General features: G+C 37.0%; 1 protein-coding gene across 3 annotated transcripts in view; it reads left to right on the top strand.

The window, feature by feature from the left end:
• The window catches only part of CNTN6 (contactin 6), a 321,367-nt gene that overhangs the window by 48,727 nt on the left and 248,673 nt on the right, over positions 1-23,967 (top strand). For all 3 annotated transcript variants that reach the window (XM_070776311.1, XM_019984184.2, XM_019984185.2), the window contains exon 2: positions 15,435-15,570. In XM_070776311.1, the coding sequence (XP_070632412.1) occupies positions 15,516-15,570 (55 nt within the window). In that variant the 5' untranslated portion in view covers positions 15,435-15,515. The remainder of the gene's footprint in view (positions 1-15,434; positions 15,571-23,967) is intronic.

Here is a 23,967-nt window from a genome sequence, read left to right as displayed (position 1 = left end):
CTTAGCAACCCCATGGACTGTAGCCTACCAGGCTCCTCAGTCCATGGGATTTTCCAGGCAAGAGTACTGGAGTGGGTTGCCATTTCCTTCTCCAGGGGATCTTCTCTACCCAGGGATTGAACCTGGGTCTCCGCATTGCAGGCAGATGCTTTACCGTCTGCGCCACTACTGATGAGGAAATGAAAGCACAGAGGAGTTAGGTAACCTGTTATCAAATTGCTGAGTGAGAAGCAGAGGCTGGATTGAAACGAGGTAACTTGGCTACACAGCATGGACTCTCTGTTACCAATGTTTCCTCTTAAAAAGCTCACAGAGCCACCAGGTCAATGACTGTGTTGTCCTTTCAATTTCCCTTCAGACTGAATTCACTAAAATTATGTGACTGGTTACAGGCAGTGGTGGGCTGTCTCTGATCTCTTTGGATGCCTGATCCAGCAACATTTTCATGGGGCCAGTCTGTCCATTGGGAAGCTCTGCCGAAGACATTACTTTTCCCTCTAAGAGTGGTTTTCACATCTCCCCCACGGTTTACAACTCATAATACTCTTATCAAGATCTGGATATAAATTAGAAGCACAGTTTCATCCCAAGTCACCCAAACTTAGAGGGTGAAAAATTTAAAACAATGCTTTTAAAACAGTATGCACATTTTAGCCTGGCTGGCTCCAAAAGTTAGTTAATCTGTCAGAGCTTCACTTTTTGTTTTTCTTGATGATTTAAAAAAAACAAAATGAGACATTTTGTTTGAGAAAGTACCTTTCAGACTATAAACCAATTTACAAAAGTGGGATACTATTTACATAAACATGAGATCCAGGTACTGGAAGGTAGTTTAAGTCCTGTTAGTAAGAAGGCAGGAGACAGGCATGGATTGGGGGAAATCTGAGATAATATTGTAATACTCTGCCCTTGGAGGATTGTATCATCAGGCCAGCAGGCAATTTTTACATATATATATATATATATACATACACACACACACACACACACATATATATACACGTACATACACACACACATATATAGCTTGCAAACGCCATCATCAAAGGCTAAAGAATGTGCAAAGGGTTGGGAATGTCTGTCCCCCATGTTCCAGGCCACAGCATCTTTGCTCTTGGGGACCATGTATTTAGCAAGGGTAACACACTCTCCACAAAAAGCTTAATTCACATTTCTGAAATTTCAAAAAGCCAGGGAATGGGCACTTAAGAGACTAAGGTGCAATGCCATTCCTTGTTTGTCAAATGAGTTGTCTTTTTCTCTCTCCTTTTTATTTTTATTATTTTACAAATTCTAGCCTCTCAATAGCAGAGGAATTTCCCAGAGTTTTACAGCAACAGTGTTGACAGGCAACTGCCTTTCCCTCCTGAATTGACTCCTATTTCTGTGAGGTCAGGACTGCCAGTGGGAGCACATATCAGGGGACAGGTTGATGGAAGAGAAGGCAAAAGGTCCTATTGTCCAGAGGCTGGGGACCATGAACCTTAGCCAAAGGGAACAGAATGGAATCAGTGTACATCCTGCTTTGAGTGCTCACTATATTTTTCCCTCTCCTTCCTTAATGGATAGCATTGGAAGAAAGGGTGTTGCTTCTCAGCAAAGAGCTTACAATTGCTTAGATTTAATGTGTTCATAACAATATGTATATTTTCATAATTCTTTCCAGGTAGGACAGAAAATTCACAAGTCCATGCATTTCAAAAAAGATAAGCTATTGTGTGTGATCAGAAAATAACTGATTGGCATGAAAGTGATTAAAATCTAGCCAGTTTCCCTGATCAGCTATGCAGGAATGAGAAACATTAATCATTTAATCCCTTATGTGTATCGTGAGTTTCTTTCCATTTAAAGAGCTCTTTTAAATCCTTGATTTAGTTGATCCTTATAAAAATTTGGAGGAGTCAGTAGGACAGATATTACGGTCCCAATACTTGCAACCTAAGATCAGAGGTTACAAGTCTTAGATTACATTGCTAGCTGTTGGCAGAGCTGGGATTTTAATATCATTGCATTTCTGGTCCAGGGCTCTTTTCCTTCTAGGTTTTCCTGGACTGTGTTCCATAGAGCATCAATTCACTGTAGGATAAGCACTGCAGAAAATAGAGTCCCAGGATCATAGAAGTCTAAAAACAGTATACACTATACCCTTCCCCTTAGATTCTATAATGGACATTAGAAGAATAGAGACACTGAGAAATCCTGCAGGGAAGAGCTTGTTCACCTTATTTAAGCTTGCATTTTGCATTGTATTTGACTACATGCTGTCTTTTTTTCCCCCTTAAGTCTAAAAATGACACTGGCAAACCTTGCAGAGTGCCGTCCGTATAGCTTCATGACAGTTCAGGTTATTCACAGTGAAGGTAGAATCTTCCCTTTGCAACTCTGATAGGAAGAAATCTTTCCTATCAGAAATATGTTTGCTCAGAAACTTGAATCAAATCTCCCAGGATCAGCTTTAGGCAAAATTGTAATATCTGTAAGATTAGCCATTGTGGAGGCAAGTCAAGGTTTAGGATTAGAACAGGTAGTGGTCAGATGAGGGACTTTTGCCACTTATTAGCTGGCAACGCTTTATCCAATTTCTTACACGTCCAAGCTTTAGTGTCCTCACCCGTAAAATGAGAGCAATCATTTTACACATGTGATAGGACTGCTGGAAAGATTAAATGAGACAGTGTACATGCAATCCTTGACATAGAGCATGGTGTGAGGGCGGAAGCCCTAGAGCCTGGTATTGGTCAGTATTCAAAAACTGATATTATTAATACTATAGCTATTAACGTGCCCTTTCAGACAGGCTGCTGATCTCCCAGTCATTCTCTTCCATCTCCTATTTTTCTGTCCTGTCGTATAGTCCAAAAGGACTGCTTCCAGATGTCTCACGTAGCTGATGTAGGACACAGATGGCAAATACGCTGCCTTCAGAGACTAGGCAGGTGATACAAGACTGTAGTGGCTTGGATCTTAGACAAACTGGGTCTGATTGTCTAAACTAAGGCAAATACCATTAAAGGGTCAAATACTCCTGATGCTTGTTGTTGTTAATGTCTTTTTAAAGATGTTGTTTGTATGTAGAAATGTGAACTCAGTGATGCCAAGTCTTCAGATACATAAAGAAAAACCAGAATGTTCATTGTTATTTCAGTTTCCCAACTTTCAAATATTCTTCTGGGGGAATCCAGCTTTTGGACCACCACTTAATGACTCCTGGTACAGAGGATTTTCAGCTTCTTGCTCTTTATATAAATAAAAAGCTACAAGTTTAGAAGGGCTTAAGAGGTCATCTAGTTTAACCTTCTACTCAATGCCAAATTGTCCTCTATAATATCCCAGAGAATTTGTCATCTAGCTGTTCCTTCTATACGCCTAGTCATGATGAATGTGACATCTCATGGAGAAAGCACTTTTACTCTTTACATGCACAATCTCATTGAATCCTTATATAAACCTCATGCAGTGGATAGTACTTTTTTCATTGTAATTATCATAAAACTGAGGCTCAGATAGGGTATTTCACTTCCTCTAAAGTCACAAAGCTATTAAGTGTCTGCAGGTTTTGAGATACAAACCCAGAATGTCTAGGTTTCAAAGCCAGTGCACTTAAACACTGGATAAACAATTCTACTTGTTAAAATGCTCTGGGCTGATATTAAGCTGAAATTTGCTGCCCTGAAATGTCTACCCTTTGGTCCCAGTTCTGGTCTCCTGAGACACAAATAATAAGTCTAATCCTTCTTCCACAAGACAGCCCTTCAAATATTTGAAGATGGCTCTTCTCTGCCTACTAAATCCTCTCTTCCCCAGGCTAAACATACTCATTTCTCTCCACTGACCCTCACAAGATCCCAGCCACTTCATCATCCTCACCCTGCTGCCTAGGAGAGGCTTTCAATTTGTCAAAATTCCTCTTAAACCATGATGCTCAGGAGAGAATACAATCCCTCTATGTGGTTACACAAGTTCAGGTGAGGGTTAAGGCAGAAGTTGCACCTCCCTTGTTTTGAACAATATGCTTTTATTAATGCAACCTCAGTTACATCTGATTTTGGCAACTGTGTCAAAATATAAGCCACTACTGAACGCTGACCTTAAAATTACCCCATGCTGCATTTATTTTTTAATTTGAAATTATAAAGTCACTTTTCCCCACTCCACATTCCTATTCTGAATAAGTAGATCAGTTTTAAAACCCAAGACTTAATATATATTTTCTTAAATACCATCTTATTAGATTAGATATAGTTTTGAACTATACCAATCTGTTTTGCTTGTTTTGCTTTAATTTGACAAGTTTAGTTTAGTAAAGCAGGAAAAAAGAAAACTTTCCCCACAGTCCAGTTTTTCTTAATTAAGCACATAAAGAAATAATTTTTTCCCTCTAATGCTCTATTACTACACCCAAATAAGCTTATTAATATTTCCCTCAAACAAAAGAAAGTACTTCATGCACATAGTAGTTTCAATAGTATCTTGTTATAAATGTTCTTGCTTTATTTAGTTCTTTTTTTTTTAACTTTGAAATATATGAAGGAGCAAAAAGAGTAAAAGAGAAGAAAACCGGCTTCTTGTTAAACTTATGCATATGCATATAAACTTATGCATAGATATCCTATCAGTTCAGTTCAGTTGCTGAGTTGTGTCCAACTCTTTGCAGCCCCATGGACTGCAGCACGCCAGGCCTCCCTTTCCATCACCAGCTCCCAGAGTTTACTCAAACTCATGTCCATTGAATCAGTGATGCCATCCAACCATCTCATCCTCTGCCATTACCTTCTCCTCCCACCTTCAATCTTTCCCAGGGTCTTTTCAAATGAGTCAGGTCTTCTCATCAGGTGGCCAAAATATTGTAGTTTCAGCTTCAACATCAGTCCTTGCAAATAATATTCAGGACTGATCTCCTTTAGGATGGACTGGTTGGATCTCCTTGCTGTCCAAGGGATGCTCAAAAGTCTTTTCCAACACCACAGTTCAAAAGCATCAATTCTTTGGCGCTCAGCTTTCTTCACAGTCCAACTCTCATATCCATACATGACTATTGGAAAAACCATAGCTTTGACTAGATGGACCTTTGTTGGCAAAATAATGTCTCTGCTTTTTAATATGCTATCTAGGTTGGTCATAACTTCCCTTCCACGGAGTAAGCGTCTTTTAATTTCATGGCTGCCATCACCATCTGCAGTGATTTTGGAGCCCAAAAGAATAAAGTCTGACACTGTTTCCACTGTTTCCCCATCTATTTCCCATGAGGTGATGGGACCAGATGCCATGATCTTTGTTTTCTGAATGTTGAGCTTTAAGCCAACTTTTTCACTCTCCTCTTTCACTTTCATCAAGAGGCTTTTGAGTTCCTCTTCACTTTCTGCCATAAGGGTGGTGTCACCTGCATATCTGAGGTTATTGATATATCTCTCGGCAATCTTGATTCCAGCTCGTGCTTCTTCCAGCCCAGCGTTTCTCATGATGTACTCTGCATAGAAGTTAAATAAGCAAGGTGACAATATACAGCCTTGACGTAGTCCTTTTCCTATTTGGAACCAGTCTGTTGTTCCATGTCCAGTTCTAACTGTTGCTTCCTGACCTGCATATAGGTTTCTCAAAAGGCAGGTCAGGTGGTCTGCTATTCCCATCTCTTTCAGAATTTTCCACAGTTTATTGTGATCCACACAGTTAAAGGCTTTGGCATAGTCAATAACGCACAAATAGATGTTTTTCTAGAACACTCTTGCTTTTTCCATGATCCAGTGGATGCTGGCAATTTAATCTCTGGTTCCTCTGCCTTTTCTAAATCCAGCTTGAACATCTGGAAGTTCACAGTTCACATACTGCTGAAGCCTGGCTTGGAAAATTTTGAGCATTACTTTACTAGCGTGTGAGATGTGTGCAATTGTAGGGTAGTTTGAGCATTCTTTGGCATTGCCTTTCTTTGGGATTGGAATGAAAACTGACCTTTTCCAGTCCTGTGGCCACTGCTGAGTTTTCCAAATTTGCTGGCATATTGAGTGCAGCATCATCTTTCAGGATTTGAAATAGCTCCACTGGAATTCCATCACCTCCACTAGCTTTGTATGTAGTGATGCTTCCTAAGGCCCACTTGACTTCACATTCCAGGATGTCTGGCTCTAGGTGAGTGATCACACCATTGTGATTATCTTGGTCGTGAAGATCTTTTTTGTACAGTTCTGTGTATTCTTGCCACCTCTTCTTAATATCTTCTGCTTCTGTTAAGTCCATATCATTTCTGTCCTTTATTGAGCCTATCTTTACATGAAATATTCCCATGATATCTCTAATTTTCTTGAAGGTTATTGATACTTCTCCCAGAAATTTTGATTCTAGCTTGTACATAATGGTATATCATATATGTAAATATTTATTGGTAGCAAAATTCAGAGATATTTGGATTAAAAAGAATGAAACAAATGATTACACTCCATTTGTTTTAATCAAGATGTTTCTGAGTTTTGCTGCCTTATATATTCACTATCCATATATTCACTATCCCCCCCAGCTTCCTGACATTGCAGAAATTAATCAAATATTCAGTAGGCTTAGGTTAATAACTTCCCACTAGAAACTTCTCTCTGTGCCATTCTTTAGACAGAGGTTGGCAAACTGTGGCCTTGGATTAAATGCTATATTTCATTACTGTTTTATAAATAAAGTTTTATTAGAACACAGCTACTCCCATTTGTTAATGTCTTGTCTATATAGCCACTTTTGCACTACAACAGTCCTGTTTCCTAGTGGCAACAGAGGCCAAATGATCTGCAAAAGTGAAAGTTGTTTCCTATTTGATTCTTTACAGAAAAAGTTTCCCAACTTCTGCTTTGGTGGCTGGTTAGCAATCAATACATCTTATTACTCAACTCATTACTGAGAACTGAAACTTGTGTAATTTCCTATCTCTATGTTAAATTATACTGAAAGCAAAAGTAATTTAGTTATTTGCTTTAGAAAGTAATCACTTCTATAGGATAAAACTTTCATTTCAAGGCCAACATCAACACCTACAACAAGAGTCTTACCTCACTGCACCCATCCATCTATAGTTATTACACCATGTGCTCTGCCTATTTCTAGTCAGTTCCTCCTTTTGCAAGATCAACTTTCAAGTCACTCAGCTCAGGACATAAAATCCAATAAATATCACCCATAACTTTCCCTTCTGAGATAGTACTAATAGTATGTCAAGTTATACTATCCTTTTCTAAACTAAGCCTAGTAAACTTAGTTTTGCCTGAACAACAAACATTTCTGGTCACCATTTCGAACATGAGAGTTGACATTACAAATCCTCCAAACTACATTATCACCCACCCAGATCCTCTTATTCTGATCAATAGAAACACTAAGAGCATTTCTATAAGATGTTATTACCTGCATTTTCAGTTAGGAAAACAGATTCACAGAGGCTGAACCTTTACTAAGGTGACATGCCCAGTGTCACAGATCAAGAGGGATGTACAGTAGGCAGGATTCTCTCTCAGGGATCTGCTCTCAGGTCTCATTCTAGGTCATAAACTTTATAGGACTATTTGCCTCTTTGAGGCCTCAGTTTCCTCACCTATGAAAGTGGTATCTATATACAAGTGGACCCTGATGTATTATGTTTCAAATTCAACTTTACTTGACTTAGATATTCTAGGTTAGCAGTAAACTGCAGGCTCCTCTCTTATGATACTGGGCAGTTATAGCTCCCAGTCAGTCACACCATCACATAAATAAACAACTGATACAATTACAACCTTTCTGTTTTTCATTTTTAGTACAGTATTCAACATATTACAAGAGATAGTCAACACTTTATTATTAAAGAGGCTTTGTGATAGATGATTTTACCCAACCGTAGGCTATGTATGTGTTCTGAGCATGTTTAAGGTAGCTTGGTAAAGCTATGCTGCTCAGTAGGCTAAGTGTATTGAACACATTGTTGACATATTTTTCAACTTATGTTGGGGTTTTTGGGACATAACCTCATTGTAAGTCATGAAAGATCTCTATGTTCTTTCAGTTCTGAAATTAATTGGAAGTATGGTCTCTTATCAGTTAGAAAACTAATTTCTTCACACAGATCTCTTTCAGCAAGCACAAGGCATATGAGATAGACTGTATTGATGACTAAGTTAAGTTCTACAGCTTGGTTGCTCTAATCAGAAAACACGTAGAAATGATTCCAACTATTGTCATAACAAATGTATTTGCATGTATTCCATTCTGTTAACAACTTAACATGTAATCATGTCTCCTCTAAGGAAAGAAGGAATGTTTCTTCTCCCATTGCATTAATCACACTGTGCCATATCTTTCTACTAATCTATCATCTATTATGATTGCCTATTTTGAGAGTCGGCATAACAATTATCATAAGCGATAGCATTATATTATGAAAACATAGACTCTGATGGCATGATTTATCTTGCTACTTTGCCTGACTTAATGGGAGTTGGAGTTTCCCTAGTCTAAATCAGATTTTTAGATCATAAATATTTCAATTTTTAATTTATTATTGATTAGCTTGATAGTAAATAACTCCATGAATGCTGAGGTTGGAAATCTGTTTTAAAATTATTAAGCATCTTCCCTTCTATCTGGCCATAGATTGTTATCACAGTGAAATAAAACAGTAGGGCTACCTGAAGCAAATGGACTTGGGATTTTTAATTTATCTAATATAGTTAATTAACTGGTCAATTAAAAACAAAAGGGCAATTAGTGCTGAGCACATTTGTTTTGATGATGAACATGCCAACTGAAAATGGATCTTAATCTCTGCTACAAAATTCTGTAATGTCAAAGGAATGCTGCTGTAAATAGAGAAAGAATAAAGTCCCTTAAGAGTAATGCACTTGCAACAATGATTTCCTTTTATACTAAAGCAACACAATTGAGACACACAGAGAGAAACTGGCCAATATTTTAAGTAATATTCCTCCACTGCTCACTCTATTACCCTGCATTTACAGTGATCACCAAAGCCAGTTAGTAGTAGCTTCTTTTTCCTACTACCAAAGTGAGAAAATAATTTCAGTTAATGCAAAAGGGAGGAGGAGAAGGGGATGACAGAGGATGAGATGGTTGAATGGCATCACCAACTCAATGGGCATGAGTTTGAGCAAGCTCCAGAAGTTAGTGATGGACAGGGAAGCCTTGTGTGCTGCAGTCCATGGACTGCAGTCCCTGAGGTCGCAAAGAGTCGGACAGGACTGAGCAACTGAACTGAATGCAAAAGGGGTAAGAACTGTACAGGTACAATATGTAATAGACCTGAAGATTTCTATAAACTGTATATACTAATGAACATAATTCTTAATCACTCAAACTGGTGTCACATAGATATATCCACATATATTGAAGAGTATCAAATTTTTTTAGACAAGAATGACTACCCATGTTTTCCTTTTGTCATTCAATGAGATGTGTCTTGGGCGTTCTTTGTAGCTTATAAGTTTAATCATTGAATCAAGCACAATCCTTCATAAGCCCCTTTCAAAGGTTTGTTTCAAACTGTACGTGCACATACACACGCCATTTTATTTAACCATATGTCACCAGTCCTCAGTGCAAAGAGAAGTCAGAAAGCTCTTTTGTAAAAGATAAAGATCAGGGATGCATTCCATCTCTCTTTTGGTTACACCCATTGCTTCCCATGTCTGTTGGGCACACCACAGTTTAACGTGGCAACAACCTCCCAGAATTACTCTATTGCCTAAAGTCTAGCCAATGCTTCCTAGTTAATCCTGGTTTACTAGCATTTGTATCACACTCATAGACAGTTGAATGGTTTCATGGCAAGAAATAGATTGAGTGATTGCTTTCTACTTTTTAAAAAATTGACTTATTCTGAGTGAAACTAAAGAATTGCTTGTGTTGTGTGGGTTAAAAACAGTCTTTGGGGGACTTTCCTGGTTGCCCAGTAGTTAAGAATCTGCCTACCAATGCAGGGGATGTGAATTCAATCCCTGATCAGGGAACTAAGATCCCACATGCCAGGGAGCAACTAAGTCCACAAGCCACAACTACAGAGCCCATGTGCTCTGAAGCCTGTGCCCCACAACTAGAGAGAAGTCCGAGTGCCACAAAGAAGGAAACTGCATGCCACAGCTAAGACCTGATGCAACCAAAACTAAAATAAGTAAATAAATATTTTTTAAAAAGAAAAAGAAGAACCATCTTTAGGCACAACCTCACAGTCACAACAATCATCTCTTAATTCTTCTCTCATCTACTTTCTAAGGTCAGATGATGATTGAAACACATGGTAAGAAGAGATCCTTCTAAAGATCTGCTAAAGGCAAGATACAGTTCAGAGTTACTTCAAAATCAAGACCTATTTTTTTTTCCTGCTAAACATGTATAATTTTTGCTGAACACATATACATGGAGTTAGAGAAACAGAGTTCCACATTTCTGTACCTGAAATTCTTATAATCAAATGTTTTTTAGAGTTCAGAATGTATTAGATAAAAGATCAGCAACAGAACTTCCAGAAATTCTAAAGTTATAAAAGGTTGGACAGTCAAAATTTTCAGGTTTGGAGACCATATGGTTTCTGGCATATTCAATTTGTGTTTGTAGCACAAAAGCAATCATAGACAGTGCATGAATAAATAGGTATATTGCATTCCAGTGAAACTTTATTTACAAAAGCAGACAGAAGACTGAATTTGGTCAGCTGACTTCAGTTTTGTGACCCCTAGTCTTTAGAAAGGCAATGTAATGCAAATTTACGTGGATTTAGAATACCTTCAGTGGGCAACAACTCTGTCAACCACCAACACCATGTTTAGCAGCAAAACCTAAGTATTCATGCTAATTTGGAAACAGACTAAACAATGTCACATTAATTCAGTACAGGTTTTACCACCAAATTTAGTTTTGCCATTCAACTTACAAGGACATTTTAACTTTCAGAGATATATATATATATTTTTAATTTTGAAAAACTGATTGTGGACCGATGCATACTCTTGTGTTGAAGTGTTTGAAATGATTACTTTTGCCCTAAGGAATTTCAGGGGAGGAAAAAGAAACACATATAGTCTGGAGGAGATAAGTCTGCCAGTAATAATAGAACAACAACCTTAGCAGGTGTGTTAGGAACCACGACACCCACTTCTCCAGGCCAAAATGATATTTAAAAGATTGCATGGTTTATAAACCTCATCTAAAACAATGTGCTTGTAATGCATTTTTGAAACCTTTTTTTTTTTTAGAACTTCAGAAAGTTCTTTTGAGTTTAAACACAGGCCTCCTTTATTCTGCCTCGAGCAATCTTTAGGATTCTAAGAACCTAGAAATAATTCCTGTGGCTATTCTGTGTATCAGTGCCCAGCATAATTTTTCTCTACTGAATATATGTACCCCATTTTGCTGTGAGTAAATAACCAGACCCTTCTTATCTGGATTGTTCTGATTGAGCCAGTGTATTCTCCTTCCTCAGGTAATTTAAACTTTTACAAATGGAACTTTTACAAATGGCAAGTGATGCATAAATATTAGCTATTTAGGCTATCTTTATAGAGCACTGCTAAATAAACTATCCCCTGGGCTTTGCCCTCATTACAGGATGTTGATAAGCAATCAGATGGTAAAGGGCAATATTTGCTACAAAATTATACACCAGGTTAAATCAAACAATCTTAGATTATTAGAGCTAGAAGACATTTAAGGATGATCTCTAGGTCGAAATCTTCAATTTTCGTAAGAGGAAGCTGACAGTCATCGTTACTGTATATGAAACACCCAAAATTACTAAGCTGGTTAAGAGAAAGGCCACACTTTAAGCAGTGTCTTTAGATTTCCAGTTTAATCTTTTTCTTTATAATACTAGACTGGTTAGTTGTCAAATACAAACCAAACAAATACTGACTGAATACCCATGAGCTCTATATTACATACCAAACCATGTATTATGAGCTAGTATTGTATCTGGTTTTATCTTCAAGATAAGGTATGAAAATGCTGGCAATATAATGGAGTCTTTGATAAATACAATGCTCAAAGGGTATGCATCACGTCAGTTTGCTCTGGGGTCTTTAGGAAAAACATTATATTAATTCAGGATAAAAAATGAATTTACTAGTCAGGTTTTTGTTTGCAAGAGACAAAAATACAGCACAAATGATTAGACAAAACTTTGTCTTATTCATTCACATTGGAGAATTCCAGGTGTTAAACTTGGTGAGGCACTTCATCATTTCATGATATCAGGTGTGACTATAGGTTCTTTAGAACATAATAACACTCACATACGTGAAGCAAAACTCTTGTTTCCTACATATCCAAATAAGAGAAGGAATACACAGGGAAATGTCCCTAGGGACAGGATAAAAGCAAGCTGGGACTTAGGTGTGGACAAGATAAGAGCAGCAAATGAGATAGGGTTAGCTATATTTCGAGGGCTTCCATGGGATTATTTTGAATAATTCCATCAGCCTTAGGAAGAAGGGTCATTCCTGATTGTTAGGTAGCTAGAGATCTCTGAAAATTGGGTTTGTATGCACTATAATCCAGAAGTGTCAGAGCTTGAGAAGGAAAGAAATTGGGGTAGGGACTCGGTAAATTTTCTGCTAAGGGGAATTGATAGCTTTTAGCCATGCCTTCTAAACTGGGTGAAGATATGACTTGCAAAATGTTATATTACATTGGATTAACAGATTTAAGTCTTAGCATCTTAGTTGTTGTAATATCATTGACAAATCATTGGCTTTGTTGTCATTAGTTTGGCTTAGGCTACATCCCCCTTCTTTTGCAAAACACTGTAGCCAGGGGAATGGATTCCTCATTGACACAGCCCTGGTCATATCTTCATCCCTGTAGCTAGGAGATGAAGGAAATCTCACTTTCATTATATGGACTGACGATGTATAGGAAGGTGGTTCCTCCAAAAAAAAGGAAATAAATAGATAAATAAAATAAATACATGCATAAAGACAGAGTTTTTATCAGAAGAAGAGAAGAATGAATTGTTTGATTGGAGAAACTAATGATGTCCATCAAATAAGTTGGTAATTATAAGTTTTTACTTTCTACTCTACCCTTTCTATTCTCCATATCAGCCAGAATGATGTTAGTATCATGTAAATGTCCTGCTTCAAATCCTCAATTATGATTTGAAAGTGCAACATCCATATTTGTCAACATGGTCCATAGGCCTTGAATAGTTTAACCTCTTTGTCCTTCTCCAACCATGTCTCATGCCACTGTTCTTCTGAATAGCACCGAAATCTCTTTAAGGTCTTTGAAAATGCACACTCAGTCCTGCTTCAGGACTTTTCACACTCCTTCCCTTTTGCTTAGACAGCTAGTAGTCTCCTTCCTCATTTTACCTACCTTAATCCCTGCTCTCCTACATGCCCTCCTCATGTGCATGCATGCACTTGCCTGGCTAAGAGCTTCTCGTTTTTCAAGTCTCAGTTCAAACACACTACTTGAGCATCACCTCATAGATCTCATAGATAGCACTTATCTTCTGCTAAGTATTACCATATTTACCACATCTATCAGTGTGTGTGTGCTTGATTTTGCCATTTTTCTTATAAAATGTAAGATCTCAAGGGTGAAATGAAGAGTTTTAGATTCATTACTAACACCAAGGTACCTGATGTCTGGCAGAGAGTAAATATAAATGAATAAATGTTTTTTGAAAAGATAGAAATGAATAAATAGATATAGAGTATCAGTTCAGTTCAGTTCAGTTGCTCAGTCACGTCCGATTCTTTGCAACCCCATGATTGCAGCACGCCAGGCCTCCCTGTCCATCACCAGCTCCCGGAGTTCACTCAGACTCATGTCCATTGAGTCAGTGATGCCATCCAGCCATCTCATCCTCTGTCGTCCCCTTCTCCTCCTGCCCCCAATCCCTCCCAGCATCAGGGTCTTTTCCAATGAGTCAACTCTTCGCATGAGGTGGCCAAAGTACTGGACTTTCAGCTTTAGCATCATTCCTTCCAAAGAACACCCAGGACTGATCTCCTTTAGAATGGACTGGTTGGATCTCCTTGCAGTCCAAGGGACTCTCAAGAGTCTTCTCCAACACCACAGTTCAAAAGCATCAATTCTTCAGCGCTCAGCTTTCTTCACAGTCCAACTTTCACATCCATACATGACCACTGTAAAAACCATAGCCTTGACTAGACAGACCTTTGTTGGCAAAGTAATGTCTCTGCTTTTGAATATGCTATCTAGGTTGGTCATAACTTTCCTTCCAAAGAATATACAGTATAATTTCACTTAAATGTGAGATGTTAAGAGTTTGGAACTTCTGGTGTTAAAGAGAATGAAAGATGATGTAAGATATGAGAAAATTTCTGGAAGGACATTGTCAACTCAACATAGCATATTGATCTGAATACTGCTTATTTTCTTTTTGATTTTTATTCCTTGATTAAATCTGAAAGCATTTAATTTAGATTTATAAAGACTTAGAATATAGTCAGTGGTTTGTGTTTATGTCAAAGTTACTAGTAACAGAAAGAAATTAAAGATTTTTAAAATTTAAAAATATATCAGAAAATGATCAAAACTTTATTATTTACACTTAAAATCCACATACTTCCAAGAGATATTTGAAGTTGCAAGAAAATATATTTCCACTAGGTTAAAAGTTGTAAAGGGTCCTATCATTTGATATATAATGATTTTATCAAAATATGACCTAGATGAGTTCATTCTACACTTTTTTGAGATTATGAGCTTTATGAGCTGCTTACTAAATTTCACTTTTTGAATAAAGGCCAACCAAACTATTATCTTGATTTCATTTATCACCGGAAAGCTTAAATGTCAAAATAAATTAAAGAAAATTATGATGTTATTGAATAAAAAAAGTATATCTCACACTCTACACATAATATTTCCAGAAATTGAATTCTACAGAAGTTTTAGCAAAATATTAATTTTAGGTCTAGTAAAGATAATGCTTCTCAATGAGTATATTCTCAATAATACTGATTAAAAAACAATCCATGAAATGTGTAAAGTCACTGTTATATAAAAGATAAAGCAAAATTTTACCTTATTCCTAATGGTATAAAATAAAAAGTAAAAGACACCAACAGAATTGTGGGAGTTGATTTAATATGTCTTTAAACCTAACATTTTAAAAAGTCAAATTTAAAATTATACTCATGAAAGTTTTCTTCCACAAGAATACAATCAATTGAACTGCACTTCAGCCTATTAACTGCTATAGAAAATTTTATAGCAAATGTAATGTATATCTAAGGTATAAATTTAAATTATGGGAATATGAGCTGAAATTATGAAAACTTTGCAAATTATACATGCACGTAAAAAGTAGACTTTTAGCTTACCTTATTTAGATTAATAATATTTAAATATTAACTTGAGCCAGTATGCAACAATTTATATATATGTAAGAATATGTATATTTTTGCATTTGTCATTTCATGACAATTTTCTTTTTCTTTCAGACTCTTGAAATACTGACTGGAAGATAGACATTTTCTTTCCGGCTGATTGTATGGGAGAAATTTTGACTTTAGAAAGTGGAAATGAGGTTGCTATGGAAACTGGTAATTCTGATGTCACTCATAAACATTTCCGCAGGTAAAGTGTTCTATTATTATGAGTTCTGATTGATAATCTATTGGCATTTTATTTTTTCTACAGGTGAAGCAATTTTCAAATACATAATATAGGGTTGGCAAAAAAGTTCTTTCATGTTTTCCCATAACATCTTACAGAAAAACCCAGAAGAACTTTTTGTCCAATCTAATACTTACATTATTTAAATAACTAAATGATAAAATTTTAAAGGTAACCTCTATGGGTAATATAGAGTTTAATCCTTAAAAAAAATTAATCAAGTGCCATTTTTAAATAGAACTAAGATGATTTCAGTTATAAATTGTCAAGTATGAAATGTTTATAGTAAAAGGATGTGATTAAGTAAATTTTATCATCAAAAACAATGAAGAATAATTTTTTTGTTTCCTTTAGAGTGGTCTTTAAAAATTAAAATAGAAATATATTTTCTTCAAATTTGGAATTTGGTATGGATTAAAGCTATATTAGTATAGAAGATAAAGTAATATAGAGTGTCATATCAGAAGTAGAATAAGTTTAGAGTTTTTTTCCTATCCATGTCAATGATACATTCTTTCATTCACCCTAAGTATGAAGTCTGTGTATCAGATAGCTTTTGTCATGCAACAAACCATCACAAATCTGAATGGATGAAAATAACACATAACCATGTATTTAGTTGAAAAATATATTGATGGGCAATTTTAAGTAGGCTCAACTGGCCTATTCTTTTTATTTTGCCTGAGTGCTTTACATCTGTGGTTAAGCTACTGGGTCATCTGGGACCTGGCTAGTCTGGTAATAGAGACCACTGGGCTGTCTCTGCCCCGAACCAAGTGTTCTTTTATCCTCTGTAAGTCTGTGGTCCTTCATATATGTCTGCTCAAAATTCCAAGAGAAATCAGAAGTAGGCAAGGTTTTTTAATGTTAAAACTTGCAACTGACACAATGCCGTTTCTGCTGCATTCTTTTAACCATTCCCAGTCACACTATCAGATTCAAGAAATATAAGAATATACTCCATCTCTTGATAGAAAAACAACAAAATTACACTGTAAGGGGTATGGAAACAGTAAAGCAGATAATAGTGACTAACTTTGAATATAGTCAACCATAGTTCTACTAAGAACACAGAATTCTATTCTGAAATTTCAAGCTTACCTGTGTGAGTCACCACACAACATGAACACTGTCTCAGTCATCTAATTGTCAGAGCAACTCTTCTATCAAAACATACTGCTTCCCACCAACTGTGGTAGTGCGTACTACCGAAGTTTCCCATATTCATACCAAAGCCCTAATATATTAGGAGTAACATAGGAACAAACACAGTAACACATGAGTCAGAGACATGGTAATTGTAAGAGGCAAATATTCAAAAACAATTCTAAGAAGTGGAAACATTTCTAATTTTAAAAGGTATAAAAAGGTTAAAATATGCAAAACATAACCATTAGAATCAGAAAAACATGTAAATAAAGATATTTTTACTACTAGAGAATCCAGTGGCTAGAAGTGCTATCGTTGTGTTTATTCAAAGTTATTACATTATTTTGATTCATATCACTTCTAATTCTCTGTAACAAAGAATCAGAGTTAAATAATATTTTTTGTAATAGATGAAAACAAAACCAGAGTCATCAAAGTGCTCCCAAATTATACATATGTGAATACAAATTATATTCTTATCCTGCAGTTTCAGTTTCCTGTCAAAATTTTAGATTAACATTTTGCCCTTTAAATATCTATACTGAATCAGCACAGTATATCTAGAAGATCTTTTATGTTAAATTAAAATAAATTATTATTCTCAGACCACGTATCATCTGAGAGATCTTCCAGTTCTGTTACGTCTTATTTTTCCAAGTTGGATGTGATTCAACATGTCCTTTTGCTTTATCCTAAAGCGAAAAATAATCATGTGTCCTTGGTGTACAATTTTCTTATGAAAGAACAGATTGTATCTTTTTTTTAAAACCACAGCTATTTAAATAAGATAATCTGAGCAACATTGCCACAGAGGTAAGAATGCTGACAATCATATACACAGGAGAGCGTTGCTTTGAATCTGTTTGTTTTGTTTTGTTTTATTTTAAGATTTCATGGTCTATCTCCCCACTTGCAGATACTATATACTATGTTAGTTTAGAAAACTCAGTTCCCTAATGATGCAGTGCTGTTTCTACACACACACACACACACAAACATACACATGTAATAACTTCTTATTTTCCAAAAATTGATTTTGATTCATTCTGAACGACCAACAAATCTTTCACAATTATGTGTTTTTCCTTCCTATTTTTTACTGTTACAATTTTTTCAAAACAATGACTTTTTACTTCTCTCCAAACTTTAAATTAAAATTTAAAATTTTACCCTATCTCATCTCCTATTTGTTGTTGTTGTTGTTAATTAACTGTATCTAACCCTATTACTATGGACATTGGCCTTTAAGTTTTTATGATGAACCATAATCTATCCAGGCCTATGTTATGGTTCTGGAATATTTTTGAAATTATGGATATTTAAAATTTCTAGTATTCTATTTTAGTATTTTTTTAATATTATGAGGCAACCATTTAATTAAGATACATGATTGCTAATTATGTGTGAAAGTCACTCAGTCATATCTGACTCATTGTAACTGCATGGACTATACATCCATGGGATTCTCCAGGCCAGAATACTGGAGACGGTAGCCATTCTTTTCAGGAGATCTTCTCAACCCAGGGATTGAATTCAGGTCTTCCACATTGCAGAGAGATTCCTTACCAGCTGAGACTTCAGGGTTTTTAATCACTTCATTAATGTGTGTGGTAGACTAAATAATTTTCCCGTGGATACCTAGGACCTACTATCTGGAACTTGTGACTTTCGCATTAAGTAGCAAAATGGATTTTGCAGATGGGATTAAGTTAAAGATCTTGAGATGGATAGACTATCCCGGAATAACTGCATAGGAAATCGAAATGCTCTTGTAAGATGGTGACAAAGGAAATTTGGCACAGAGCAGAACGCAATATGATGAAAGAGGAGAAAGAGACATCAGATCTTTGCTACCAACCTTAAATATATATAGGAAGGGACCATGAGCCAAGAAATGAAGCTCAAGAAGCTAGAAAAGACAAGGAAAGAGGTATTTTGTCTTTGAAGAAAACATACATTGGTTTCCATCCTGTGAAATCCATTTTGGACTTGGGACTTCCAGAAATGTGAGAAAATATATGTGTGTTGTTCTAAATCACCAAGTTGTAATTTTTAGAGAATCCATAGGAAACTAATGTAATAAGTTTCTTCCTCACTAAACTTTAAGCTCCAGAAGAGCTGGCACTGTATGTTCCTGGCATGTGGTAGGGATTCAGTAAATAGTGTTAAATGAACAAATGAGTGAATTAGATTCAATGTTATTGGTCCTATTTGGATTATCATCAAGTAGAAAAAATTAAGTCATGAATTTCCCATGTTTTGATGTCTTGTCATAGAATTTTAGAGATGGAACTCTAGCAACATTTGAAAGTTTCAAACTATGCCCTACTTGAATGTGAACTTCATGAGAGCAAAGATTTCCATATGTTCTATTCTCTGCTGTTTCTCCATCCCCTAACAGATGGTTTGTAAATATTCCACTAAATTCAACAGATAGTTTTAGTACCTTAGATATGCCGAGCACTGAACTAGATGTTGACCTTCACAGTAAGAGGGCCATGGTCCCTGTATTCTTCCGCGTACAGCCTAAAAATGGAACTCAGCAAGTCAGCCAATAATTTCAATAGAGAAAGTATAGCTTGCTATTTGAATATCATAGTAGAGAGCATATAACATGGAAATGTTCTAAGAGGACATCTGCTGTTTTTGTCAACCTCCAATCCATTTCTGCTTCCTCTGAAAAAGTATATTAGATTTTCCTTAGCAAACCACTGTTTTCTATCAGTCTTTGTAGTTGAAAGGAGAGTGACATAACTTCATAATCAGCCAATTGGTATATCCCATCGTCCTTCACCATAGTATTTGGTTCAGGAAATATTATATCTGAACAAATCCCTGGGCACTTGCTAAAATGAAACGACATAAAGTCATCACATGTGTGCTGTGGACGGCGGGGCCTGGTGGGCTGCCGTCTATGGGGTCACACAGAGTTGGACACAACTGAAGCGACTTAGCAGCAGCAGCAGCAGTTGACTCATTGGAAAAGACCCTGATGCTGGCAAAGATTGATGGTAAAAGGAGAAGAGGGTGGCAGAGGCTGAGACAGTTAGATAGCACCACGGGCACAATGAATATGAATTTGAGCAAACTCAGGGTTATAGTAGAAGACAGAGAATCCTGGCATGCTACAGACCATGGGGTCACAGAGTTGGACACAACTTAGCAACTGAGCAGCAACAACAGTTAGTACAAAGAGGTACCAGGGACTGCTCTGACAGAAAAATTGGCCTGGAAATGAAATTAACACAGACACAGAACAAACCAAGGGAACAATGGCACCATTTCTTCACTTTACCTTTGAAACTTTAAGTACCAGGTGTCTTTTTCCTATTTTATGCTAATTTCCATTGAAATTCTGTCCCTTGATGAAAAGAATCTTCTCTGATAAGGTCAAAATTGTTTTTAATGTAAATTAGTGATGATAAGTGAAGCTCTATTAGCAATAGAAATTCTTCGGGGATTAATGCCTACTCCCTGCTGGGCATGAGGAACACAGCAAATATGAAGACGAAGAAAAGGCACAATTTTTTTCCTGGAAGGATAAAAAGAGTCAAGAGGCTTTATATGGACTCAAGGCAAACCATTCAAATATCACAGTAATCCAAGTCTATGCCCCAACCACTAATGTCAAAGAACCTGAAGTTGAACAGTTCTGTGAAGACCTATAAGATCATTTAGAACTAACACCCCCAAAAGATATGATTTTCATCATAGGGGACTGGAATGCAAAAGTAGGAAGTCAAGAGATACCTGGAGTTACAGGCAAATTTGGGCTTGGAGTACAGAATGAAGCAGGGCAAAGATTAACAGAGTTTTGCTAAGAGAGCACACTAGTCATAACAAAACTCTCTTCCAAAAACACAAGAGACGACTCTACCCAAGGACATCCCTAGATGGTCTATACCGAAATCAGACTGATTATATTCTTTGCAGCCAAAGATAGAGAAGCTCTATACAGTTAGCAAAAACAAGACTGGGAGCTGACTGTGGCTCAGATCATGAACTCCTTATTGCCAAATTCAGACTTAAATTGAAGAATGTAGGGAAAACCAATAGACCATTCAAGTATGACCTAAATAAAATCCCTTAGGATTATACAGTGAAAGTGAAACATAGATTCAAGGGATTAGATCTGATAGACAGAGTGCCTAATGAACTATGGATGGAAATTGTACAAGAGGCAGTGGTCAAGACCACTCCCAAGAAAAAGAAATGCAAAAAGGCAAAATGGTTGTCTGAGGAGGCCTTACAAATAGCTGAGAAAAGAAGAGAAGCTAAAGGCAAAGGAGAAAAGGAAAGATATACCCATTTGAATGCAGAGATCCAAAGAATAGCAAGGAGAGATAACAAAGCCTTCCTCGGTGATAAGTGCAAAGAAATAGAGGAAAACAATAGAATGGGAAAGACTAGAGGTCTCTTCAAGAAAATCAGAGCTACCAAGGGAACATTTCATGCAAAGATGGTCTCAATAAAGGACAGAAATGATAGGGAACTAACAGAAGCAGAAGATATTAAGAAGTGGTGGCGGGAATATACAGAAGAATTATACAAAAAGAAAAGATCTTCATGACCCAGATAACCACAAGGTGTGATCACTAACCTAGAGTCAGACATCCTGAAATGTGAAGTCAAGGGGGCCTTAGGAAGCATCACTATGAACAAAGCTAGTGGAGATGATGGAATTCTAGTTGAGCTATTTCAAATGATGCTGTGAAAGTGTTGTACTCAATATGCCAGCAAATTTGGAAAACTCAGTAGTGGCCACAGGACTGGAAAAGGTCAGTTTTCATTCCAATCCCAAAGAAAGGCAATGCCAAAGAATGTTCAAACTACCACACAGTTGCACTCATCTCACACACTAGCAAAGTAATGCTCAAAATTCTCCAAGCCAAGCTTCAACAGTACATGAACCGTGAACTTCCAGATATTCAAGCTGGTCTTAGAAAAGGCAGAGGAACTAGGAATCAAATTTCCAACATCTGTTGGATCATCAAAATAGCAAGAGAGTTACAGAAAAACATCTACTCCTGCTTTATTGACTACTCCAAATCCTTTGACTGTGTGGATCACAATAAACTGTGGAAAATTATTAAAGAGATGGGAATACCAGGCCACCTTACCTGCCTCTTGAAAAACCTATATGCAGGTCAAGAAGCAACAGTTAGAACTGGACATGGAACAACAGACTGGTTCCAAACAGGGAAAGGACTACATCAAGGCTATATATTGTCACCTTGCTTATTTAACTTATATGCAGAGCACATCATGCAAAATGCTGGGCTCGGTAAAGCACAAGCTGGAATCAAGATTTCAGGGAGAAATATCAATAACCTCTGACATGCAGATTACATAGCCCTTATGGCAGAAAGTGAAGAAGAACTAAAGAGCCTCTTGATGAAAGTGAAAGAGGAGAGTGGAAAAAGTTGGCTTAAAATTCAACATTCAGAAAACTAAGATCATGGCATCTGTTCCCATCACTTCATGGCAAATAGATGGGAAAACAGTGGAAACAGTGAGAGACTTTATTTTCTTGGGCTTCAAAATCACTGCTGATGGTGACTACAGCCATGAAAGTAAAAGATGCTTGCTTCTTGGAAGGAAAGCTATGATCAGCTTAGACAGAATGTTATAAAACAGAGACATTACTTTGCTGAAAAAGGTCCACCTAATCAAAGCTATAGTTTTTCCAGTAGTCATGTATGGATGTGAGATCTGGACTATAAGGAAAGCTGAGCGCCGAAGAATTGATGGTTTTGAACTGTGGTGTTGAAGACTCTTGAGAGTCCCTTGGACTGCAAGGAGATCCAACCAGTCCAACCTAAGGGAGATCAGTCCTGAATATTCATTGGAAGAACTGATGCTGAAGCTGAAACTCCGATACTTTGGCCACCTGATGTGAAGACCTGACTCATTAGAAAAGACCCTGATGGTGTGAAAGATTGAAGATGGGAGGAGAAGGGAACGACAGAGGATGAGATAGTTAGATGGCATCACTGACTTGGTGGATATGAGTTTGAGTAAACTCCGGGAGTTGGTGATGGATAGAGAGGCCTGGTGTGCTGCAGTCTATGGGGTCCCAAACGTTGGACACGACTGAGCGACTGAACTGAACTGAACTGAAAGGTTAAAAGAGGTTAGGGTAGTTAAATAGGGACTGCTACCTGAGAATTAAATGGCATGGGAAAATAATAGGCTTCTATACATAGAAACTGAGATAAAAATATCATCATTGTGAGTATTATGCTTTGATACTATTTGCAAAGTATTTATTCACTATAGCAGTCACCTTGTACTTGGAAAATCCAGGTTCTCTGAGAACCTCAAATTCCATTAAGCATCACGGGGAAAACCACACTTGGTGGTTCTGTGATGTGGATAGTGTTCTCCCATCAATTATAATAAATCTGAACTGAACTAGTCAGAAAGCAAGCTCACTGTGGATACTACAGTATAGGGGGTTTATTTCAGAATGAAGATCTTGTACAGTTGTGAGGGAAACTGGAGTACTAAGGGCCCAAATGTAATGTCATCAACAAGCCCTCAGGGCACTTGGGCAGGTGGTAAGTCAGACATTGCAAGTGGATCTGGAAAGGCAGCAGATTCAGCTGCCAGAGAGGACATGAGGAGAACTTCATGTCCACTATCTCTGAAGCTGACAGCAGACTTAGGATCACTCTTGGTCAGCAGTGCTAGCAGTTAGGTCAAAAGCTAGATACGAGAAAGGAGACAGGGACCCTCTCTCAGTTTCTCAAAATCTCTCTCTCACCACAGTTACTTCCATGTGGCTTTCAGAGAACCTTGTCATTTCCTCTTCCCAAATTTCATCCAATTAAAAAAGAAAATCAACCCCAGAATTCAGAAATCCAGAATTCTATAGGGAAGGGAAATTTGGGAACTTAGTTTTAGCTAAGCTAATTTTATTGTTCTCTCTTATCTCTGAATTAGGATTTCTTCTGATTATCACTCATTTTTCTAATGAAAATAATCAGTAGTGTAATCAAGTAGAATCCAACAACTATAGATTGTCTTAGTGTTTACCTTCTTAACACATCAGCTGCTAAATATGTGTTTCAGACTGTCTCTTCACATTAATAGTTTGTTTGGAATGTCTGAGCATCTCACTGAGTTAACCAATTGACCACACTGATGGACAGGCAGACTAATCAATGAGTTTTGAAAGTTGGAATTTGTATATAACAGAACCTTAGC

This window comes from Bos indicus, chromosome 22 (genome assembly GCF_029378745.1).
Source record: "Bos indicus isolate NIAB-ARS_2022 breed Sahiwal x Tharparkar chromosome 22, NIAB-ARS_B.indTharparkar_mat_pri_1.0, whole genome shotgun sequence".
NCBI classification, from domain to species: domain Eukaryota; kingdom Metazoa; phylum Chordata; class Mammalia; order Artiodactyla; family Bovidae; genus Bos; species Bos indicus.
Note: the sequence above shows the minus strand (reverse complement) of the source record. Positions and strands in the feature narration are given on the sequence as shown.